Source organism: Excalfactoria chinensis, chromosome 15, assembly GCF_039878825.1.
Source record: "Excalfactoria chinensis isolate bCotChi1 chromosome 15, bCotChi1.hap2, whole genome shotgun sequence".
NCBI lineage: Eukaryota > Metazoa > Chordata > Aves > Galliformes > Phasianidae > Excalfactoria > Excalfactoria chinensis.
The window spans coordinates 5884787-5904305 of NC_092839.1; the positions used below are offsets into that span (position 1 = coordinate 5884787).

At 39.4% G+C, this 19519-nt stretch overlaps 1 protein-coding gene across 3 annotated transcripts in view; it reads right to left on the minus strand.

Annotated features, from left to right (window-relative positions):
- Positions 1-19519, minus strand: part of PREX1 (phosphatidylinositol-3,4,5-trisphosphate dependent Rac exchange factor 1) — a 132226-nt gene that overhangs the window by 41096 nt on the left and 71611 nt on the right. For all 3 annotated transcript variants that reach the window (XM_072350010.1, XM_072350009.1, XM_072350007.1), the window contains exons 4-7: positions 18601-18705; positions 15205-15306; positions 8528-8689; positions 3368-3501 (exon numbers count right to left, since the gene is read on the minus strand). In XM_072350010.1, the coding sequence (XP_072206111.1) occupies positions 3368-3501; positions 8528-8689; positions 15205-15306; positions 18601-18705 (503 nt within the window). The remainder of the gene's footprint in view (positions 1-3367; positions 3502-8527; positions 8690-15204; positions 15307-18600; positions 18706-19519) is intronic.

A 19519-nucleotide genomic window follows, 5' to 3' on the forward strand; every position in this document is an offset into this window, starting at 1 on the left:
TTGCAATGTGAGTATTAAAAAAGGAATCAAGTCTAGTGCATTGTAGCATGCTGCCACTTCTCAGATTTTAAGTACTCAATTAGTCTACAAAGAGAAGTTTGCAACAGCATCAGTACAGCAAGAGCTTATTTTGCATGATTACACGGGGATCAGGGTATCTTTAAGATTTACATTCTTGAGGATGTAACTGAATTGAATATGAGTTTTCAATATAACCCTTAATCCTACCTGCAAAAATGTTATACTTGCCTCCTCAACTGGCCTACAGCTTTGAAGAAATTGTGGTACATTCCAAATGTACAACAAAATGTGCAATGAAGCTACCATCACATGGCCTTCACGTGTGTCTTAAGTGTCTCTGCATGTGGCACTCATGAAAGTGCTGCTGTGGCAATTTTGCACTAGAGTTTATGTCCTCATCCATAAGCTTTTCAGTTTCTGTTGAAGTATCTTATAAAAAAAAAACTTCAGGAAAGCACTTTTCATTACTATTTACGTTCTGATTTTTATGTCTAGAATAGGTTTAAAACTACACAACCAACACCTGCTGAGCTTTAATATCTAAGAACAACCCTGCTATATGAACCAAAACATGACTGGTCAAATGATCACCGCTTGAGATGGCAAGTGTCCAAACTCTGCACAGTGGAGGGATTGCTGTGGCAACCTGCCAGGAGTCCATAAAATTCAAAGAATAATGCAATAAAAAACAGCTGGGGAGAAATTTTTGTCAGAGTGAAATATCTGTGATAACTGTGGCGAGATGAGAAACACAACGGGTTTTTGAACAATTTTTCCTTTTTACAACTCATTTTAGGGACAAATATACCTTCGGTAATGACCATAAATTAACATCTAATCAGCCTGACAGGGCCTGAGATCTAGGAGCTATTAGATCATTTCCTAAATATGTCTGTTGGAGTCAAAAGGAAAGCTGTCCTAGCAGCCTTAATAAAACCCTTTAAATACTCAGCCCACTTCCCCACATGAAACATATTGTTCCTAACATCAGGAATCAATTTAAGCAGCAATCTGTGATACCACCAAGAACACAAAGCAACACTCAGCTCTGAAAAAGAAATAAAAAAATAAAAATCTATGTCATCAGTTTGGCAGGTTTCCCAAAGCTTCTGCAAAAGCTGAGATCGCAATCTGAGATCTAAAATGACAAATCTAGTTCTGATTCTAAACACATTTTAAAATGGTCACAACAAAGCTACTTCTAATTTGTACTATCAGTGTTAAGGAGATCCCCAAACTAAAGTGGCTGCAGCACTGATTATCTACTGAAGATTTAGGGCTGAATTCTGATTCCACTTTTTGATCCAGGAAAACTCCACTGACTTCTATAAGACCAGCATAGTGCAAGTGTGATAAGAGTCATCTAATTCAGTTTCAAGTTGGGAACTGACACGGGCAGTCTTTGCTTTTCTTTCAAACCTGTGTTCCACCTTGGTTGTTTGTCAAGCAACTGCTCAAATGATCATGGCAGCACAACTGGAAATAAATGCATTTCTATTCTGGGCTAATTATAAATAGCAGCTAGACAGGGGAAATATCCAAAACTAAGTCATGTAACAATCCCTAAATTTATCTTCCACATTTGGCAATTCCCAGTAGACTTAATAAAATGTTCAGTTTTTTAATAGAAATCAGATTCTGGGCATTTCATCAGTTCGAGCTATATTATTAGACAAAGATAAACAATATTGATCCTTTGGGAAAATCTAAGTGTTACAGCAACCTCCTCCAAAATTACGCCAAACTACAGAGAAGCTCAGTGACATCCCTGTACAAAAAACAGAGAGTTGCTTGAAAGGCAGCAGAACATTTTGTTTTCTAAATCTTAGCATTCCGGGAAATGTGCCTGGGCAGCGGGAGGAGCTACGCTAACCTGAACTACAAAGAGAAATAGTGAAACAGCTTTTAAGAGCTCTGAAGGAAGAAAAGGTTACATATCAAATTAAATTTTCTTTTAATTAAAAGTTTTCAGTTTCTGAACTGCCTTTTTCACAAGTGTGGATTTTGCAAACTGGTAAAATGTCAAAACGAAACGTTTCAGTTTTCTTACAAGTTGCCCAGTGAGGCTGTGGATGCTCCCTCCCTGGACGCCTTCAGGGCCAGGCTGGATGGGGCTGTGAGCAGCCTGGTCTAGAGGGAGGTGTCCCTCAGGGGGGTTGGAAAGAGATGATCTTAAAGGTCCCTTCCAAACCAAACCATTCTGTGATTCTGCTCCATTTCAGCAATGTCAGAATGCTTGTTAGATTAGATTAGAATAGAAGCTATTTAAGATTTGTGTCCTTTTTTTTTTTTTTTCTTTTAAGCATTTATATTACATTCTAATAATTTCTAAAGTAGATTTCATCTAACAAATTGCTTTTTATATAGTTTCACCATTATTCACACAAAAAGTACGAGCATTATTGACATGATTTTTTATTTTATTTTTTCCCCAGTTTAATAGTTCCAAAATTTCTATTGAACAAACAAACTGAAAATAATGCCCAAATTTGAAATTAAGTATTTTCCTTGGATTAAACTCTCTGGTTTTTGAGAAGATCTAACTGGGTTGGCCATCACCAGTAAAGAGGTATAAACTGAAGAAGAGGGAGGATATTTGCAGGAGGAGATCTGAAAAGTGGAAGATGGATGGTAAATCCAGAAAAGACCAGGATGAGTCGAGGAATGTGGAGACAAAAAGCTTAAGAATTGAATTACAGTATAATGGCAACAGAAAAAAAATGGCATCCACAGAGCCAGTGCTATTTTAAAAATAAGCAGTAGATGTCAATAATGCTCGAGTTTTATAAGGTAAAATGATGCCAAAATTGCTACTAGGATAAGAAAGCAAGACAATTCATAGAGCACATGGGCTGCTGATCTTCATCTCTTCCTCTATCCTGTGTGTCCTGCAGCTACTAAATGTTCCTTTAGTCCTCTTTCCCCTTTTTTGGCTTTATATCAATTTTCACGTCACCCTCTTCTGCTTAGAATAACCTAACAAAGAAAGCTGGCAAGGCCTCCTTCTTCACATCACTCCTGGAGACCCATCTGCTCTGGGAAGCCTTCCAGCTGTAAGAACTCACTTAGTGATTTTTCTGTACTGTATCAACTTCTGTCTTTGGGCTGTGTGCTTCTCAGGGTGGGGACCCCATTAATCTCCAGCAGATTTATCCCATCACATTGTAATTTCCTCCTCATATAGTATAAGCAATAGCAATAGTCAAGAACAGAGGAAAGTCACAACTATGACTCAGCCTTACATAGCAACGGGGAACACAGTGAGTGCTCAGTAAATGATCATGCTTCCTATGTACAAAACCTCAGAATAGTCCCCTTATAAAGCCATAAAGGCAGTGGAACTTACCTGGATTTCCTCTTGCAGTAGACTAGTAGACTATCAAATAGAAAGAACATTCTCTCCTGGATGTTTCCTGCTGAGATTTTTAACAGAGTTCCCTGGAGCAAGAGCTGTGTGCAGATATCTGTCAGGTTTGACCCCTGAAACAGAAAAGAGATCTTGTTTACTCTTCACTTTTTTGTGCACACAATGAAACATTCTTACTAAAATGCTGTTATTTTATCTGCATGTTATTAAACTGCAAAATGATTGACTCTTTCATGAAGAGGAAATCTTCTATTTCTTACTGCAGCCAAACACATCACGCCTTTCTGGGCTACAAATGTTTTGGAATCTCCATACACTGTGATAAATCTTCCCTAGCTCCAAGAGATTTGTCCTTAAAGCAGCCATATTGTCACTCTCCCAAGCCCATTAATCTTCCCTTTTGACCCCATGCTATCACTGCAAGTATGACAACTGATGGCTTTAAAAAAGCTTTATAAAAGAACAATGGTACTTCTTTGGCTCTGATAGTCATGTAAGTCACTAGTAACCATCCCTCTGGAAAGTTATCTTAGTGGTATATCTCTCTCTTTGGATAGAAGTGTTTGCAGCTGCTCCCCTTACTGGAGTTCTAAAGAATACATGCAGGTTAGAAATGTAGCCATGAAAATCACAGGTTGGGTCCCAAACACAGTCCTAGCTGTCATGTGCAAATTATTACATGCATTTAACAGACACGGAGATAACTGAGCTTAATGCTCAAGGCATTTAAGTGTATGAGGATCCCCAAAGCTCATAGCAACCAAAGCAGATCACTAAGCCATTAATTCCACAAATGGTTATTATGATTATTTCTAGCAAAAGCTATCTCTAAGTCTTTGAAATAGAGCATGTTAGGGGTCCGTGTCCTGGTTTGTACTCAGAACAGGCAAATTTCAAGTATCTCCACATTCTGAATGAACACAGTTGTGAATCTGCTCTTCAGATGTTCTGCAGACCAAAAAAGGTTGGTTTGGCTAAACCACAGTCACTGGTGCAAAGTTCCTTGGTCTAGTATTACTTCAAAGGATCCTACTGAAGAAGGTCTTTTAGAAAAACACACAGACAGACAAGAAGCATTTGCCACCCAGTTCTGGAACATCTGCATTCATTTCTTATTAGGAAGGAAGAACGACCTAAAGTAACACCATGGGTTCCGTCCATGGTCTGCATGTAGATAAGGAAGTAAATTAGATAATGAGATTTCTTTCTCGAGTCTTACTGGAAAACAGAACTCACTTTAGATTGCACGATATCCAGTATCAACAAACTGCTTGACTTGCAAAGGTCCATTAAGTCTATATTCACAAATACCAGGAAAGATCTGTAAAATGCAGTTCATCCCACCTAACTGAAAACATCTCTGTGAGCAGACATGAGGTCTGCCTCCATCTAGAAAGCCACCCAGAAGGATTTGTTGGAATGTTCTTAGACATTGCATGAGTGAATTTTCTTCAGATCAACTCTGCTACCATTAAGATGAATTAAATCAGCTTATCCAAATGCAATGCAGTTGCTGTAAAGGTGTGAATGAAGATTTAATTACATAGTTTTCTAAATCAAACCGTGCCAGCTGTGCTGTCGCTTGCTTTTCACTAACACGGAAGAAGCCATTCTTTAAAGGCTGCCAAGAATGGACACCAGTGTTGAGATGTGTCTGTATCTTTTTTGATTCAATCACATATGAACTAGCTGGGTGCAACGCTTCCACCCGTTGCTCTGGTATGATTTTATTTTCTTAGTCCATCCATAGAAATAATTAACACGTGTCCAGGAACACTCACTTGTTATATTGAAAATGACCTGCTGACTGTGACTACCTCCAAGAGCAATACCAGTATGGCAGAATTATAACCAATGGCACATATGCAAATAGGAACAGAAACCATCCAAACGTACAATATTAAAGCATGTTCCCCACATGGAAAAATTATCTGGCCTATTTTGTGCAGGAAATCAAAGCAAAGATTGCAACAGTTGCTTCTCAAAATCTAAAAATCTTTATTTTTCTGCCAGACCCATCATGATGGTATCTGAACACTGGTGATCTATTTCCTGTTGATGCATTTCCTGTCAACCTACCTACTTCTCATTTACACCCATTTGAGAGATTTTTCAGTAGTAATAAACAGAGCAGGAAGATTTGATGTTTCCTGAGACAAAACAGGATTTCTCACTTTTCTAAGTGGGACCGAGCTGCGGGCAAAAAGAAAACAAAACATCATAGCTGGTTAGAATTGCAAATTGCAGTCAATTTTGAAGTGACTGATCTGCCTAAGTGTTAACAAATCTTACAGCTCATTCCATTCCGTGATGGGTGTTCTGTTGATGTAAACATTTCAGACTGGAGAATGTGTGCATTCTTCCTTATTCAGGGAAAATAACTCATGAGGAGGAGCTCATCCCACAGAATAATCAATATACAATTAATAAAAGCGGTATATTAAATGGTCCTTCGCTAAACAATCAGAAATGTTCTACATAAAAGCTGGACTTCTTGTGTACTCTTTACTTTCTTTCCGCTGTATAAACTAATACTTGTTTCACAGAAGGATTATCCAAAGCCAGACTGACCTGCCTGAAACTATTCTCTAACATTCACCTACCAGGATTCTGTGCATTCCAGAAGAGTGAATCTGAGCACAGTTAATTTAGATGAACAAATCTCTGATCAAGCTGCAGCTCTCAGATGCTTCCCAGATTTGGCCTACTTTAATGTGACCCACCGTCATGTCCCAAAAGAGTCTTATAGGATGATATCAGTTTATGCTCAGTGCTTGATACTGAAACAGGGTTGTGTTAGAAGGAGAAAGAGATTAGTGAAGAAGAAGAGTGGAACTGAGAAAATTTATCTAAAAAAATAACAACAGTTCTTAGTGAAACTCCAGATGACCCTTAAAACAAGAAAATGAGGCACTGCAGAAGCAAAATCATTTTATATTGTTCTTCACACTGGAAATATTGAGGGTAGCAATAGGATGAAGATCATACCAAGGATGGCTCCACTGGGGCAATCTAAAGAAATAATCATTACAGAACCCAGTGAAATTGTGCTGATATAGTTAAACAGAAACACTAGAAAAAGTGGAGCCTGTTCCAAATTAAGTGAAATTAAGTTACTCTAAGTTGGGCTGTTTGCACACACCCCAGAGTTGGGCTACATCTCACAGTCATAAAAGACATGGTCATATGAAAGCTGATGCTTGCTACTTTTTGACAGTTTAGATGCTTTGTATTAAAGCTGTTGGAAACCATAGGCATTACCAGATTAGTACATACAATGCATGAACACACACACAGGGCTTCAATGTTTCAATATCTATAACCACAATAAGGGACAAAAGAGGTTCACTGTTTCCTAGTAGAGATTTCCATTAGGTAAACTCAAAATCTGAACATAAAAGTTGCCTTATATACTTTCTCTTGCAGACAGTTCTGTGCTTTGTATCCCTCCATTACTATGTTTAAAATGCTCTTAATTCATCATTTGCAACATTGCACAGAACAGGAGCTAGGAATCCTCCTCATTCAGAATATTTCATGAAATACATCTGAAAGAACTAAAACCAGCTATTTACAAACAACTCTTTGCTCAAGAGTCATAATTTGCAAGAACATAGTACTGTGGAAACCCAAAAATAGAAAACTGTCAGTCTGTTTCAAATTGCTTAATGTGCACATAGAAAAAAATGTGATATGCTTAGCATTAGTCTGCATTTATAAAGCTGGTTTTCCTCCTTTTAATGAGCTACTACAAGACTCAGAAACTATCCACAGCTTACTGGGAATGAAAACCACTTTTCCTTTTTTGAGCTTTTGGGTTGAGTAACATAGGTGACTCTTTCAAAACAATGTATATAAACAAATCAGAAAGTGTTTTCAGACCCACACTGTTGCTGTGAATTAGTAAGCCTCCCCTCATCCACTGCCCCCAAATTGCATGAAGTTTCACACTACTTCATTTATTACATCATGCACACTTTAGGAGTCATGCTTCAGGCCCTGAGGTTCAAACTATGACTCTTGCCTAGACGACCTATGAGTTGCATTGCATTTGAAATGGTTTTGACTGCTTCTGAAAGTCCTCCTATACAGAACAGTGTATGACTTTTTTGTTTGCTGAGCTCGCTATCCAAAAAATACACAGCTGGATATCTGGGTTGCTCTCATGTCTTTAGCTGGATGCCAAGAACATCCTTTGGGGAGAAAATGAGCAAGGTTTAAAACATACACGAAAGACAGAAAAAACAACCCAAAAAAGAGTCATGGAGAGCACCCAAGAGTCCAAACATGAGGAAGTTTACATGACCTCTAGAAAGATGTCCTCAGCTGGCAATGATCAGTCTCGACATTTTAAATGTCAGTCTTACTAAAAGCTGACGCCAGTCTCCCTATGAGACCATTTAACACCATTGACTCCCTGTGGTGCACCTCCCAGAGGCTTCCAGCTCCACCATTTCAAGGGCCTCAACTGAAATCATCACAAGATAAGCTGCCAATTCTTTTGTGCACCATCCACACTTAGCAGTGTTCCTCCTGGGTGACTCTTTTTCCATACTTCCTCTTTCCCCAGGCTTCACATCCCAGTTCTCTATCTCTCTTACTTTTCTCTCTTTCATACTTAAGTGACTCTGCCCATACAGATCCACTCATTGAGAAACACCTCACTAGAAACACATCCATGAGAAACTTAACTGGAGAAAACACAAACATAATAGTTACTTTCTAATCTAACTTTTTTTTTTTTTATACGGGAAATCTGTATGATGCCAACTTTCAAAATGCTCACACAAAAACTAAAGGCTTGTAGGAATGGAGGGAGAAGTTGGTGCTGTTTAGACCAATCCTGACTTCACTTCTGGATTTGTCCTTCAAACAAAACCTGCAGGTCTGAAATTTCAGTCCTCCCCACTTCTAACAACTTTACCCCTTTTAAGATCCACATCTTCTGCTACAATTTAGCAGCAGCCCACACGCTCAAAAATAAACACTGAATTCTAAACCTGTCAGAGTGATACCACCCACACCTCCAAGCGCATTTACACATCAGAAATCCCTGCACACAGTATGCGTCACCAAACTTCAGCCCACTGCATTGTGCAATGAATTGTCTCCAGGGAGCTTGCTAGTGCTGCATCATACCTCCCAGCCTTCAATGTGGGACTGCAACTGTTCAAGGGCTTCCAGTTTCTCCATCTGTCTCTTGGTCTCGTTGATATTTGTGCAGACTGTTTTCATCGCCTGCAGTGCATTCTGGACAGCTGGGTGATCAGGATGCTTAGAGGGAGTCCTCTTAGCCAATTCCTTTAAAAATAAAAATAAAGGTTAGATGTAGCTTGTGGAAAGGCCAAACACAGCATTGAAGTACAATCCTGTAGGAAAATGCCAGAAGTATTCCAGATTTAATGGGTTTTGTAGACAGTGTTCTCTGCTTCTCACACTTGAAAAGCTGGTGCTTTATATGAATGCTGCTAAATGAATGAAGGAATCACTACATTAATTACATCACATTGAAAGAACTCAAGCCAAATCTGCTTTGCTGTGCCACATATATTTGTTTCTGGCATGACCAAGACAGGCACATGGCAAGAGGCATGGGCTCCCCAAAAGACAAACATGCCAGAGTGACATGTGCTTTGACTGGAGTGAGCAATGTAGAAAACAACTTGTCTGCAAAGCATTTCCTAAGAGTCTGCTTCACTTGTTTCAATGCACAGCATCCCATAAACACTGACCACCGAAGGACAACAATGGGAAAACTTGAGACCTGACAACATCTACCAGATTGGCAAAGGGGCAACCAATGTCAACACACAATTAATCATTTTTTAGACCGATGTTATTTTATAGTCAACCACAAAGGGATAGAAGTGCATTAAAGAAACCTTAGCTAAGCCTGGTAATTTCCTTTTGATACATAATATGGTACTTAAGACCCACATTTTCAGATTGCCTGAAATATTTCTCCCTGTTATGTTTTGCCTCAACATAGTATTTGGTTGTTTTAAAGTCCTGTGACTAAATGTTAAACTGCTGCTGAACTGCATCATTTTGCATGAGAGAGGAGAGCATTTGAAACGCAGTCAGAGAGCCTGCACAGCAGTGTGCGGTGTGATCTGGCCAGAGCCAAACTGATGCAGTCCGTAGCTCCCACCAGTATGGGCAAAGACAACCTAATTGCTCCAGGTGGTGATCATCCAGGCTGAGAGATTACAATCCCCAAATGCTGGTCATAGCCTCCAACAACATTTATTCTGTAGTCTGATTTGTCTTTGGCTTCTTCACATCAACATTCTTCACATATTAACCTAAGCAATTGACTCTTCTCCACGCTAACTTTTGCCATATTGACATTAAAGATCTTTGTGCCACACTGTCTTGCTTGACACCAACTCAGATTTCAGGTGATCTTGAGCACTACAGGGGCTTGCTTCCCCTGACTTGGAGGCACAACATGGAATGCAAGCACTGTTCCTAAACTGCTTTCTGTTCACACAACCGCTAGCTCAAGTTAACTGGTACTTTTAGGGTCTGGTTCCAGAGCCTGTCAGTGAAGGGATGTGGGTTGAAGCTCAGCTTCTGCTGAAGCCTGCTACAGCCACAGCTGCAAACACAGACAAGAAACCATCTTCTGACTTAAGAAGATTCTGTATGTATCCAATGGAGATTTTGAAGAGGGCAGGACAGAAAGCAACACCTACCCTGCTCCTGCTAGCTACCTGCTGTACTGAACAAGAGCAGGAGAGGGGACTGGATAAGGCAGGGAGGGCACTAGCTATGGGTACTCAATTTTCTCAACAGCAGCAGTTGACAATCAGAGGGTCACTGGGACAGTGACTTGCTTGCCCCCATTCCTGCTTAGTATTGAGCACCTGAGGAAGAGCCCTGTTGCTCTGACACTGGCATTCCCTATAAGAACACAGCCTGGCGTTTCTGAAATACAGCCAGGGAGATCTGGGTATTTGTTTATTAGAGTGGCAGATTTATGATGTGTAAACTATGAGAGCACTTGCCAACACTTAGAAAGGCAGCTGAGAGAGAGACCAGATGGCAAACCTTGGGTATGACTGACCTGTCCTCCAAAAAGCTCACATATAATGCTGTCTGGAATGACTGTCTCATGTGCTGCAACTTATGCACTACAAGGCCCAGAACAGGAGGTTGCTGGCACTTACAGAAAACTATTCCTTGCAAAGAGTGTCTTCAACTAATTCATAAAATACTGACTTTCTACCTACAGACCTGTTAATCCTTCAGACTAACCAGCAGTCGGGAACAGAAATGTTGGTACTTTTCAGTCTCTCTCCTCTTAGGCATTATCCTCTGACTTCTCACTTTCCCTCAGAGAAAGAGAAGGAAAGAAAAAAAGAAAAGTTGCAAAAATACTTTGTTGGAAGAAAAAACCTGTAATGAACTAAGATGGAAATAAAAACTGTCTCCTCTTGTATTTGGATTCTAAAAGATTATTTGGCTTCTTAGTTCCATCTGAGTTGTCTAGCAACTATAACTATAGTTATAGTATAGGAAGTAACTATATAAGAAATGCAATGCTAGAGATTTGAATGCTATCTTACTTCCTATTAACTGTATCCCCTCCCCCCAGAAAAGAGAACTCTTCATAGAAATGTCAATCTTCAATTATACAGTGCAGGAATAGGATTTTCAACTAAAGTATTTCAGTATCATATACAGCTTTAAATAGCTTATGGCTAAAAGAGTTCCAGATAGAATAGAACCTAAATGTAAGAAGTAATCACATAAGACAACACATTGGCATGTTTACCTACTAATTGTGCTTTTCACACACAAAAAAAACCAAACAGAACAACAACAACAAAACTGTGAGGAGAGAGCTCAGCATCACAAACATTGCACAGGGAGATGCAAAGAGGTAGCAGGAGGGACGAGAGCAAACAATGCATGCAGGCAGAGGAAACGAGAGGTTTTTTCAAATGTAGACACAATTTTAATATTTCCTAGCAGAAAGGATGTTATTCTGCTTAACTGATCTTTTTAAAGAAAGTGAGTCTGCCATCCTTCCCCGTGTCCTCGGTTGCTACACAGAAAATGATTGTGCACTTAAAACTGACAACCGAACACATTTTGCAGTTTAAATATCTAAGTCCCTGTATTTTAAATGTCCTTCTTCTTATATTCATACTCTTCTCGTCACCCACACATGGTTTTAACACTAATTCCGTGCAGTGACTGTTAATGTCGAGCAAATCATTGCCTGCCAGGCTGTGTCGCTTCGCACTACAACCAGTGCATGCATAAAACATGGTTTCTGGGATGCATCTGTTAGTTATCTTAGTGAACATCTCGGGATTACAGATAACAAAGACACCCTATTTCTTATCAATTCAAAGAGATGTGGTAAGAAATGATTCAATTCCAAACTGTGCTCCCCCCACCCCTGAAAAAAAAGCTCAGAAAAATCCCAATCCTTTCTATTTCAGGGATTCTTGTATTTGTATTTTCAGTTTTTAACATTTGCATGTATTAAAAATCTATTTTCCACTTAAACTAACCAGAAAATAGACGCTACTCCAGGCTCTGCTTCTGACAATCACAGCAGATTTTTTTTATCCTGTATACATTTAAATTGTTTAACTTCTGTAGCTGTTTCTGCAAGGTAAAAACCAAGCAACAGTAAATCAGTGAAACTGATGACATTAGATGTACCATCAAATCTGCAATATATGCCAATTTAAAGCACAACAAAAACATGTTTTATATATATTAGCAGTTATTCAATATGATATATAAGAAGTGTCGAAGACAGTAGTATGATTTATAAATTGGCAGTGTTCCTTACAGCTCTGTAGGGCATATATAACTTTTAATGTTGTAATGTTGTGCTACATAGACTTGGATTTCAACCAGGCAGTATAATGAATCTCAGTGCAACATCACTCTCCTGAACAGGGGATACAAAACCCCAAAGATTAAGCATATTCAATTATGGCTAAACTAGATTTCCGTCCTTAAACGGTGCTGGGAGGAATATGGGAGATGGAGAGTGGGGAGAGCAAGTTCCTTCATCCACCACCAGCTTTCCATTTTCCCTTCCACACCCCAAGTACCACACTTGTTGCAGTCTGTGTTTGCCTCGCTGTTGAGCTCTTCCTTTTGAGAAGGCTCTCAGGCTGGATGCTCAGCTTTCTGCCTCTAGGTTTCCTTTCTCTCCTAGGGCCAGTGAGTCTTCCATCACATGAAGCAATACATAATTACTAAATCTTCCATGGAGTCGTTATATTTTTAAAGGATCAGAAATGGAATGTGCATTTATGGCTGGAGACCTATCAGTTCCTTAAGAGAATAGATATCAGATAAGAAATAGCCCCTGTGTGAGCACTGGGCTATCAGAGCCCATGGGGGGCAGCTATCATGTGCTGTACATTTCTTGTGTGTTGGGAAGAAGAAGGAGACAAATGACTGCATCCAATCCCCACCCCCAGTGGTGTGATTAACTCATGATCACTGCTCCCTTAGGGTTTTCCTCTTGCTGACATAAATGCTCTTTATTAAGGAGAAAAAGACTATTTTTGTTCAGAGGTTGGTTTACACAACATCTGCTTCTAGAACTAAGAAGCATAGTTAATGCTAATTAATATGGAGTCGTAATTATTATCAGTGAGAAAGAGCTGCCTTAATCCAAAGCATTCTGATAGAAATAGTTGCTCAGTAAGCTTTCCAGTGTCCACATCCGTGCTGGGATTGTAGGTCACTCATTCAGTCTATGCTCTCAAATTTTGTTCACCTGTTTGCCTTTGCTTCTTTTCTTCTTACAAACCATAATGCCCATCACAACAAACATAGTTCTGTTTTGTTAAGCTTTCTCAAAGCCTCTTTCTCACTTTTAAAGAAAATTTCTGACAAAGCTCTTCACTAACAGACAAGTATTCAGAACACTTATGTACCCAAATGGACTTTAAATCCCCCACTGCACTACAACAGCAAGTAAAGAGGTGGAAGATGGTCACATTAGGGAGGGTTTAGACTGGGGGTAAAACTAACTTACTGACCAGTGAGTTTGTGCTAATTCTCTCTTGTGCCTTCTGGAGCACATAAAAACTGTACGGGGAACAAAAACATTAACACCACTGCTGCTCAGTTAGTGCAGAGATGGTGAAACAGCATGGCAAAGTCTGAGTCCCATGTTTCAAACCACAAAAAGCTTCAACAGAGGATAATAAAATATAAGTTTATCAATTACAGGATGCCATACTTCACACTGGATATTACTGATAATATTTGCTTAAAATGTACCTGTATATGGAGATATTCCAGTATCCTATTCCTAATTAAGTAACTGAAATGGGCTCTGTGTGGGATGCTATTATTCTGAAAGAACAATGCTTTCATACAGTATTAATGAAAAGCAGTTATCACATTTAAATGTGCTTTATTATTTAGGCTGGCTTTCAAACACTGGCAAGTCTGAGCTACTGCACTCATATTATCTTTATCAAATCTAACTGCTTAGCTATACTAACTATACTATAACAAGGTCATATCAAAGTCATCAGAAAATCTGGATGTTCACAAACTTCTATTAGAAACAAAATCAAATAAGAAAGTGGGTAAGTGTCAATTTTTCTAATCAGCTGAATACAGTGCATGTGTTTGCTCTGGGAATTAGATAAAATAAGATGAAATTCCCATGAATACAAAACAGCTATTTCTGGAGCAACAGCTGCAGTTCAGGAGCAAAGGGAGAACAAATACTTAATTTGAAAGTTGTGTTGTTTTTAGATCTATTTTACTTTTTTCTTGGAGAGCTACATTTTCCTGGTCAGCACTACCACAGATCAGTTTGTTAAATATTCATCAGATGAATTTGGACTTTTATTAAAGGAAAAACATCAGCATAGAGTATTGAGCTAACCACCCTGGACCTTTATAAGTCCTTATTCAATCTGAACTTACAGACACAGTACTGCAATAATTTTACATGACGTACACTTTGTCATTATTTTCCTCCACAATTAAGGAAGGGGCCATTCTGTTGAGATGAGAAATAGCTGCTGCTTATATTTATTAAGAATTAGTTGTATTTTATTAAATATACCATTACTCTGAGAATATGAGACTGAACATCACTGAACATCTGTGGCAACAATACTACTGGTGATGTAAGCTCTCCTAGAAACTGATTTCTCCTTTTCCTTCTCCCACCAGGTAAATGACCCAGCCCTGACCTGAAGGAATAAGAGGTAAGTTGGCTCTTTTTATGTCTTTAGTTCTTTAACACCTACACTACGCCAGCTAGCAAGTGGGCCAATTAGTGTAAATTGCAGGAGTCATTTCTGTAATTACACCTGTCCAGTGGAAATTTGTCTGAGACAACCAAATGGTTTTCAAACAAGCTGCCAAAGAGCTGTCAGATGATGAAGAATTTTGATCATTACTGACCTGAATACGCTCAAACTAAAAACCTGGTGATGAAAGATGTATCTGGTTTCCAATCCCCAAGAGCCACGGAGTTCCTTAGAATACTGATACAGTTCCATTTGCACGCAGCTTTTCAGGAAGTGGCTAAAATAGCAGTCAGGTCTCAATAAATATCAGAAGAAATCTGAAGTCAACTGATGAGTACCTTACCCTGCCTGGTTTACCCACACCATTACAAGATTTGACAGTGTCATCAGCCAGCTTTTGCCTGTATCCATAAAAAAGCCATTTTTTGTAGACAAGACTGAACCTCTAAAAGCACAAGTCAGGATGATAGCAGTGACAGGAAATCCAGGGTTAAAAAGTTGCAAAATCACTCCAAGAGTAAAACAACCAGCCAAAGACATTCTTTCTTGGTTTACCTTAAGCAGAAGTGGGTATTTGCAAATTCTCTGAATTGGAGTCAGTAGATAACCTTCCAGTGGAATGTCTGTAGTCTTTCTGCCTCCCAAAAGCATGCAACTCTATAATCAAAAAAGGAAGTTAATGTTAACTCAGGCAACACTTTCACATGCTCTTTGACATTGCTTGCTGTTTCTGTAATACACATTATGGTCACAAGGAACTTCACCATTCCTAAGATAAAAGAAATGGGACTTCACTCTCCACTGAAATACAGACATCAAGTTAGGCTGCAAAGTTCTCCATGAGTCACCAAAAGAAAAACTGCTGTGGATAGCAGTGGCTGCAAAGAAAGGTCTCTTCCCACCAAGATGTTATGTAGCTTGTGACTCAAAAATCATCATAACAAGGCATTGACAATCAGCAAATCTAGAATGCACCATTACCTTCAGGAATCCAATCTACCCCCACAACCAAAACAGCCATTTTTCTCCATGCACCATGCAAGGTTTGCACACATCTTTCAGAATACTCAAAGGATAAAATAAAGCGTATAAATAAAGAATCACATAATTAACTCTAGTGCAGTCTCTATGTCTGAAGGAAATCAAACGCAGCTCTGAAACAAATGAGTCATCAGCATCTCATCCACCAATTCTCTGGCAAAACATTATGTCTAAGCCCAGCTGGACAAACAGTAGGGATGCACTGGCAGGCTGAACAGCACAAATGTAGCCCTGAAGCAGTTGTACATAATGCTGAAGAAGTTTTGGGTTGTGCAGGCAAGGCTACTGTGTGAGGAGAACACTGATGCAAAAAGCAACGGCACTTAAGGAAAACAGATTTCTGTAATTCTGATGCTCACAAATAATAACCACAATAATAATAATAATAATAAATCTGCTGTGTTCCAGCATTAGCTCTTTGTCTGGAAACCAGAAGGCTTCACAGAGAAGTTGAAGGGCATTTCTCCAGCCAGGGAAATGACTGCTCTTCCAGTGTTGCTTTAACATGTTAAGCAAGATAATACTGGACCAAAACACCAAACAAAAGTACAAACAGATTTTAGGTTGAAAATCAGGTGAAGCAACTGATCAACTCTTGCAATACTCACACAGGGAGTTCTAACACATTCAGAAGGGCATTTGGTAAGAATCATTTCACTGGTAAGTTTGCGCACACTACCTCAAAACAAGGGATGCTCATTTTCTTGATAGATTATGGAAATTCATCTCTCAGGACCGATACGGAAGGGAAATATAAGAACTGAGTATGGTATATAAAAAAATACCCATCCCCTTATTCACAATAATACACAGTCTCTGCGATAAATAATCACTGATGATTTTTACGTAAGGTTTTTACATATTTTCCTGAAGACGCTGACATTGCCCACTGCCAGAGATAGGCAATGGACTCAGATCAACTTCAAATCTATTTGAGATAAGCTACTTTCCTATGTTCAGCCATTAATCTGGATAACTTTGCTCCAATAACCACCCCAGTTGCAAACCTGCTCTGCTAACAGAGGATGAAGTTTAAATGTTAAAATCCATTTCAGCCAAGATGTGCTTGCTTTGGGGCATCACTGATAGCACTTTCCCCTGTGAAATGTGTGCTGTGGCTCAGATACACTCTGAAATATAGTGGGCTTTTGGCCGTAGTTCAGTAATTCTCTTCTTCAAGAACTGTTCATAGACATCTGACATAAATCTCATTATTTCTAAGTGGTATTTTTACAGACAGTTGTCTGTAAAATAACTCTTCCCCAGGGCTATTCTAGATCTGTGGCATTGGCTACCAGCTCACAATGCTCCCTGTCCAATTTTCCAAGTCTCGGGTGATTCAGTCCTTCCCGTCTCTCCTTTCAGCTCTCCCTCTAGCTCTGGACTCAAAAATGCCCTTTAACACTTACTGATTTTTCAAACACATTCCCACATTCTGTATTTCAGCAGCTGCAAGGGGGTAATCGGGCCAAATCCATCCTCACAAGCAAAGCTTTGTATTTTAATGCAGCTCTCTGCATGGTGGCATTATAGTGTTGGCTTTAGGAGGCAGTGGAGAGAAGAGTGAAGGCCTGGAAGAAATTACAACAGCCACAACAAAGCAAAGATTTCAGCACAGCCTCTCCTCCCATAGTAACTGTTATTTTAAAAATCTCTTGGATTCAGGTACTGCTGCAAAGCCACAGCAGACAGTGCGACATCTTTAACGTGCCTCATAATTAGTTTGCCAGCTGCTGCCGGCAACACAGACAGGAGTTTGTTGCCAATCCAGCTGAAATGCAGAGAACACTCTGGATGTTGGGAAGGGTAGTATTTATATCCACTTTCATTGCCTGTCTTTAAGTTTCTCTCAACAGAAACACTCACAGTAGATCATGAACAACAATGGCTCATTTGGTGAACTAATGCTTTAACAGGGTTTATTGAAACTCAGATATGATAAAGAAATTCTGAGTACCCAGCAGTGTGTGTGTTCCTGCTCCTCCCTCCAAGGTCTATATTTTGTGGCTAAAAGAATGTGCTGGCCCTGCTTATGACAGGCATTTATGAAGAAGTTTTCTTCTGCTGTACTGTATTAGGAAACAGCATGCCTTTGGCAGAATGGAAAAAGGCAGAGCAGAAAACAGAACAGAATCAAGTGCATTGCAAAACAACAGCCTTTCTTTCACCTCACAGCATTTACTAAGACAGAAAACTAGAGTGCTGACTGGTCCCTCACCTATACTCCATCCCCGACCCAAATGCCTTCCACTCATAGCAAGGAAAATAACACCTAAAATCAAGGAAAATTGAGGGGAAGCTGTAAGGAAAAACACCTGCCCCTCTCTCCTCTATCTACTGGTTGTTTCTCTTTGCAGTCTAGCCCTTAAAAAGGCTGTATGTCACGCTTCCTCCCAACACATGCTAATATATGCACAGGTTGGATGACCATTTAGGCCATTTTTTATACAAGCAGCAACGATGCCACCAAAATAGTTCATCTTGTCTATGATTCTTGCCCCCAAGTGGCTTCAATGTGGCAAAGGACGTCAGAAGCAGGCCACATGTTTCTGCTGGGTCTGCAGATGGTGAATCGGTCAGAGAACTGAGCAGGGAACCAGTCACAGCCCTGCTGATAAATTACTACATTACTTCTTTCACAATCTTTGCTCAATTTTTCTGTTGTTTTTGCTGCTGTTGTTTTTTATTCTTGATGGTTTTTAAAATTCTTTTCTGTATCCACTGGAATTATTCATACCATGGCTGTACTTGAATTCACCAATTATTTCAATATCCATCCTTCTCAAGTGCTTCATAGCTGGAATGAATCATGTCTGCAAAATGTTTGGCATTCTTTGGATAGTAAAGGAGCATTTTGAGTACAGTAGAAAGTCAGACCATTAAGTGAAGAGTGCTAGAGAAGGTGCTTACCAGGAGGAATGCTCTCACTGTTGGGATCTTGTTCAATTCCATCAGCAGTCTGAGCGCTTTCTCATGGTTGCTACAGTACTCCTCGTACACAAAGAACTTGTCTTTCTGCAAGAAAAAGCATTAACTTATTGACTTGGAGAAAACTAGACTGTCTGTATTGCCAAAGTCTGGTACTAAATTCTTTACACAAAGCAATGTGCACTCTCCTTTAGGGTGCTAGAGTTGCATTTCACATGATATGCACCATTATCTCCACATGCAAATAATTTATAGAAGTGTTCCCCTATTTCCTAACTTACTTTTGTGAATTAGCATCAGTTTTCTGACCACAGACCTCCCCAGCACTTTTCCGTTCAACGTATCACTGAAATAGTACATCTTTTGCTGAAAGAATGGATTTTGCTATCTCAGGGACTTTCATGTGCCAGGATATTCCATACAAGCAGACAGAAGGAAAGTAAAGCCAGAAGCAAAGGGAACATAAATGGAACTGACATTTCTGAACTATGCTGCAAAGGTGGCTGGGAAAAGCCAAGCACTGGAAGAAGCTACCAGCTGGAAATCCCGTCTTACAGGGCTGCCCGCAACATCTCTCCTGAATGGAAGCATTTTGATGAATAAATACAAAATAACCAACATATTAATGAAATGCAAGGAGGAGAAAGGTAGCTTTGTAACCAGATTGAGGTCCTTACAGTGAACCATGTCACAGCCACCACCAGCTTAGAAGACTTTGATGCTCTAGTCAGGTGCTCAAGGACCAGATGTACGTGCTCAGAAACTGAAAACTGCTTCTTTTTCAAATTTTATTTTATTATTTTTTATTTTTACTAGTAATTCATTGAAATTGTTTTCTCTCCTTATGCCTCCAAAGGAAGAATTAAGAATAAAAAGATGCATCACCAAACACAGCAACAAT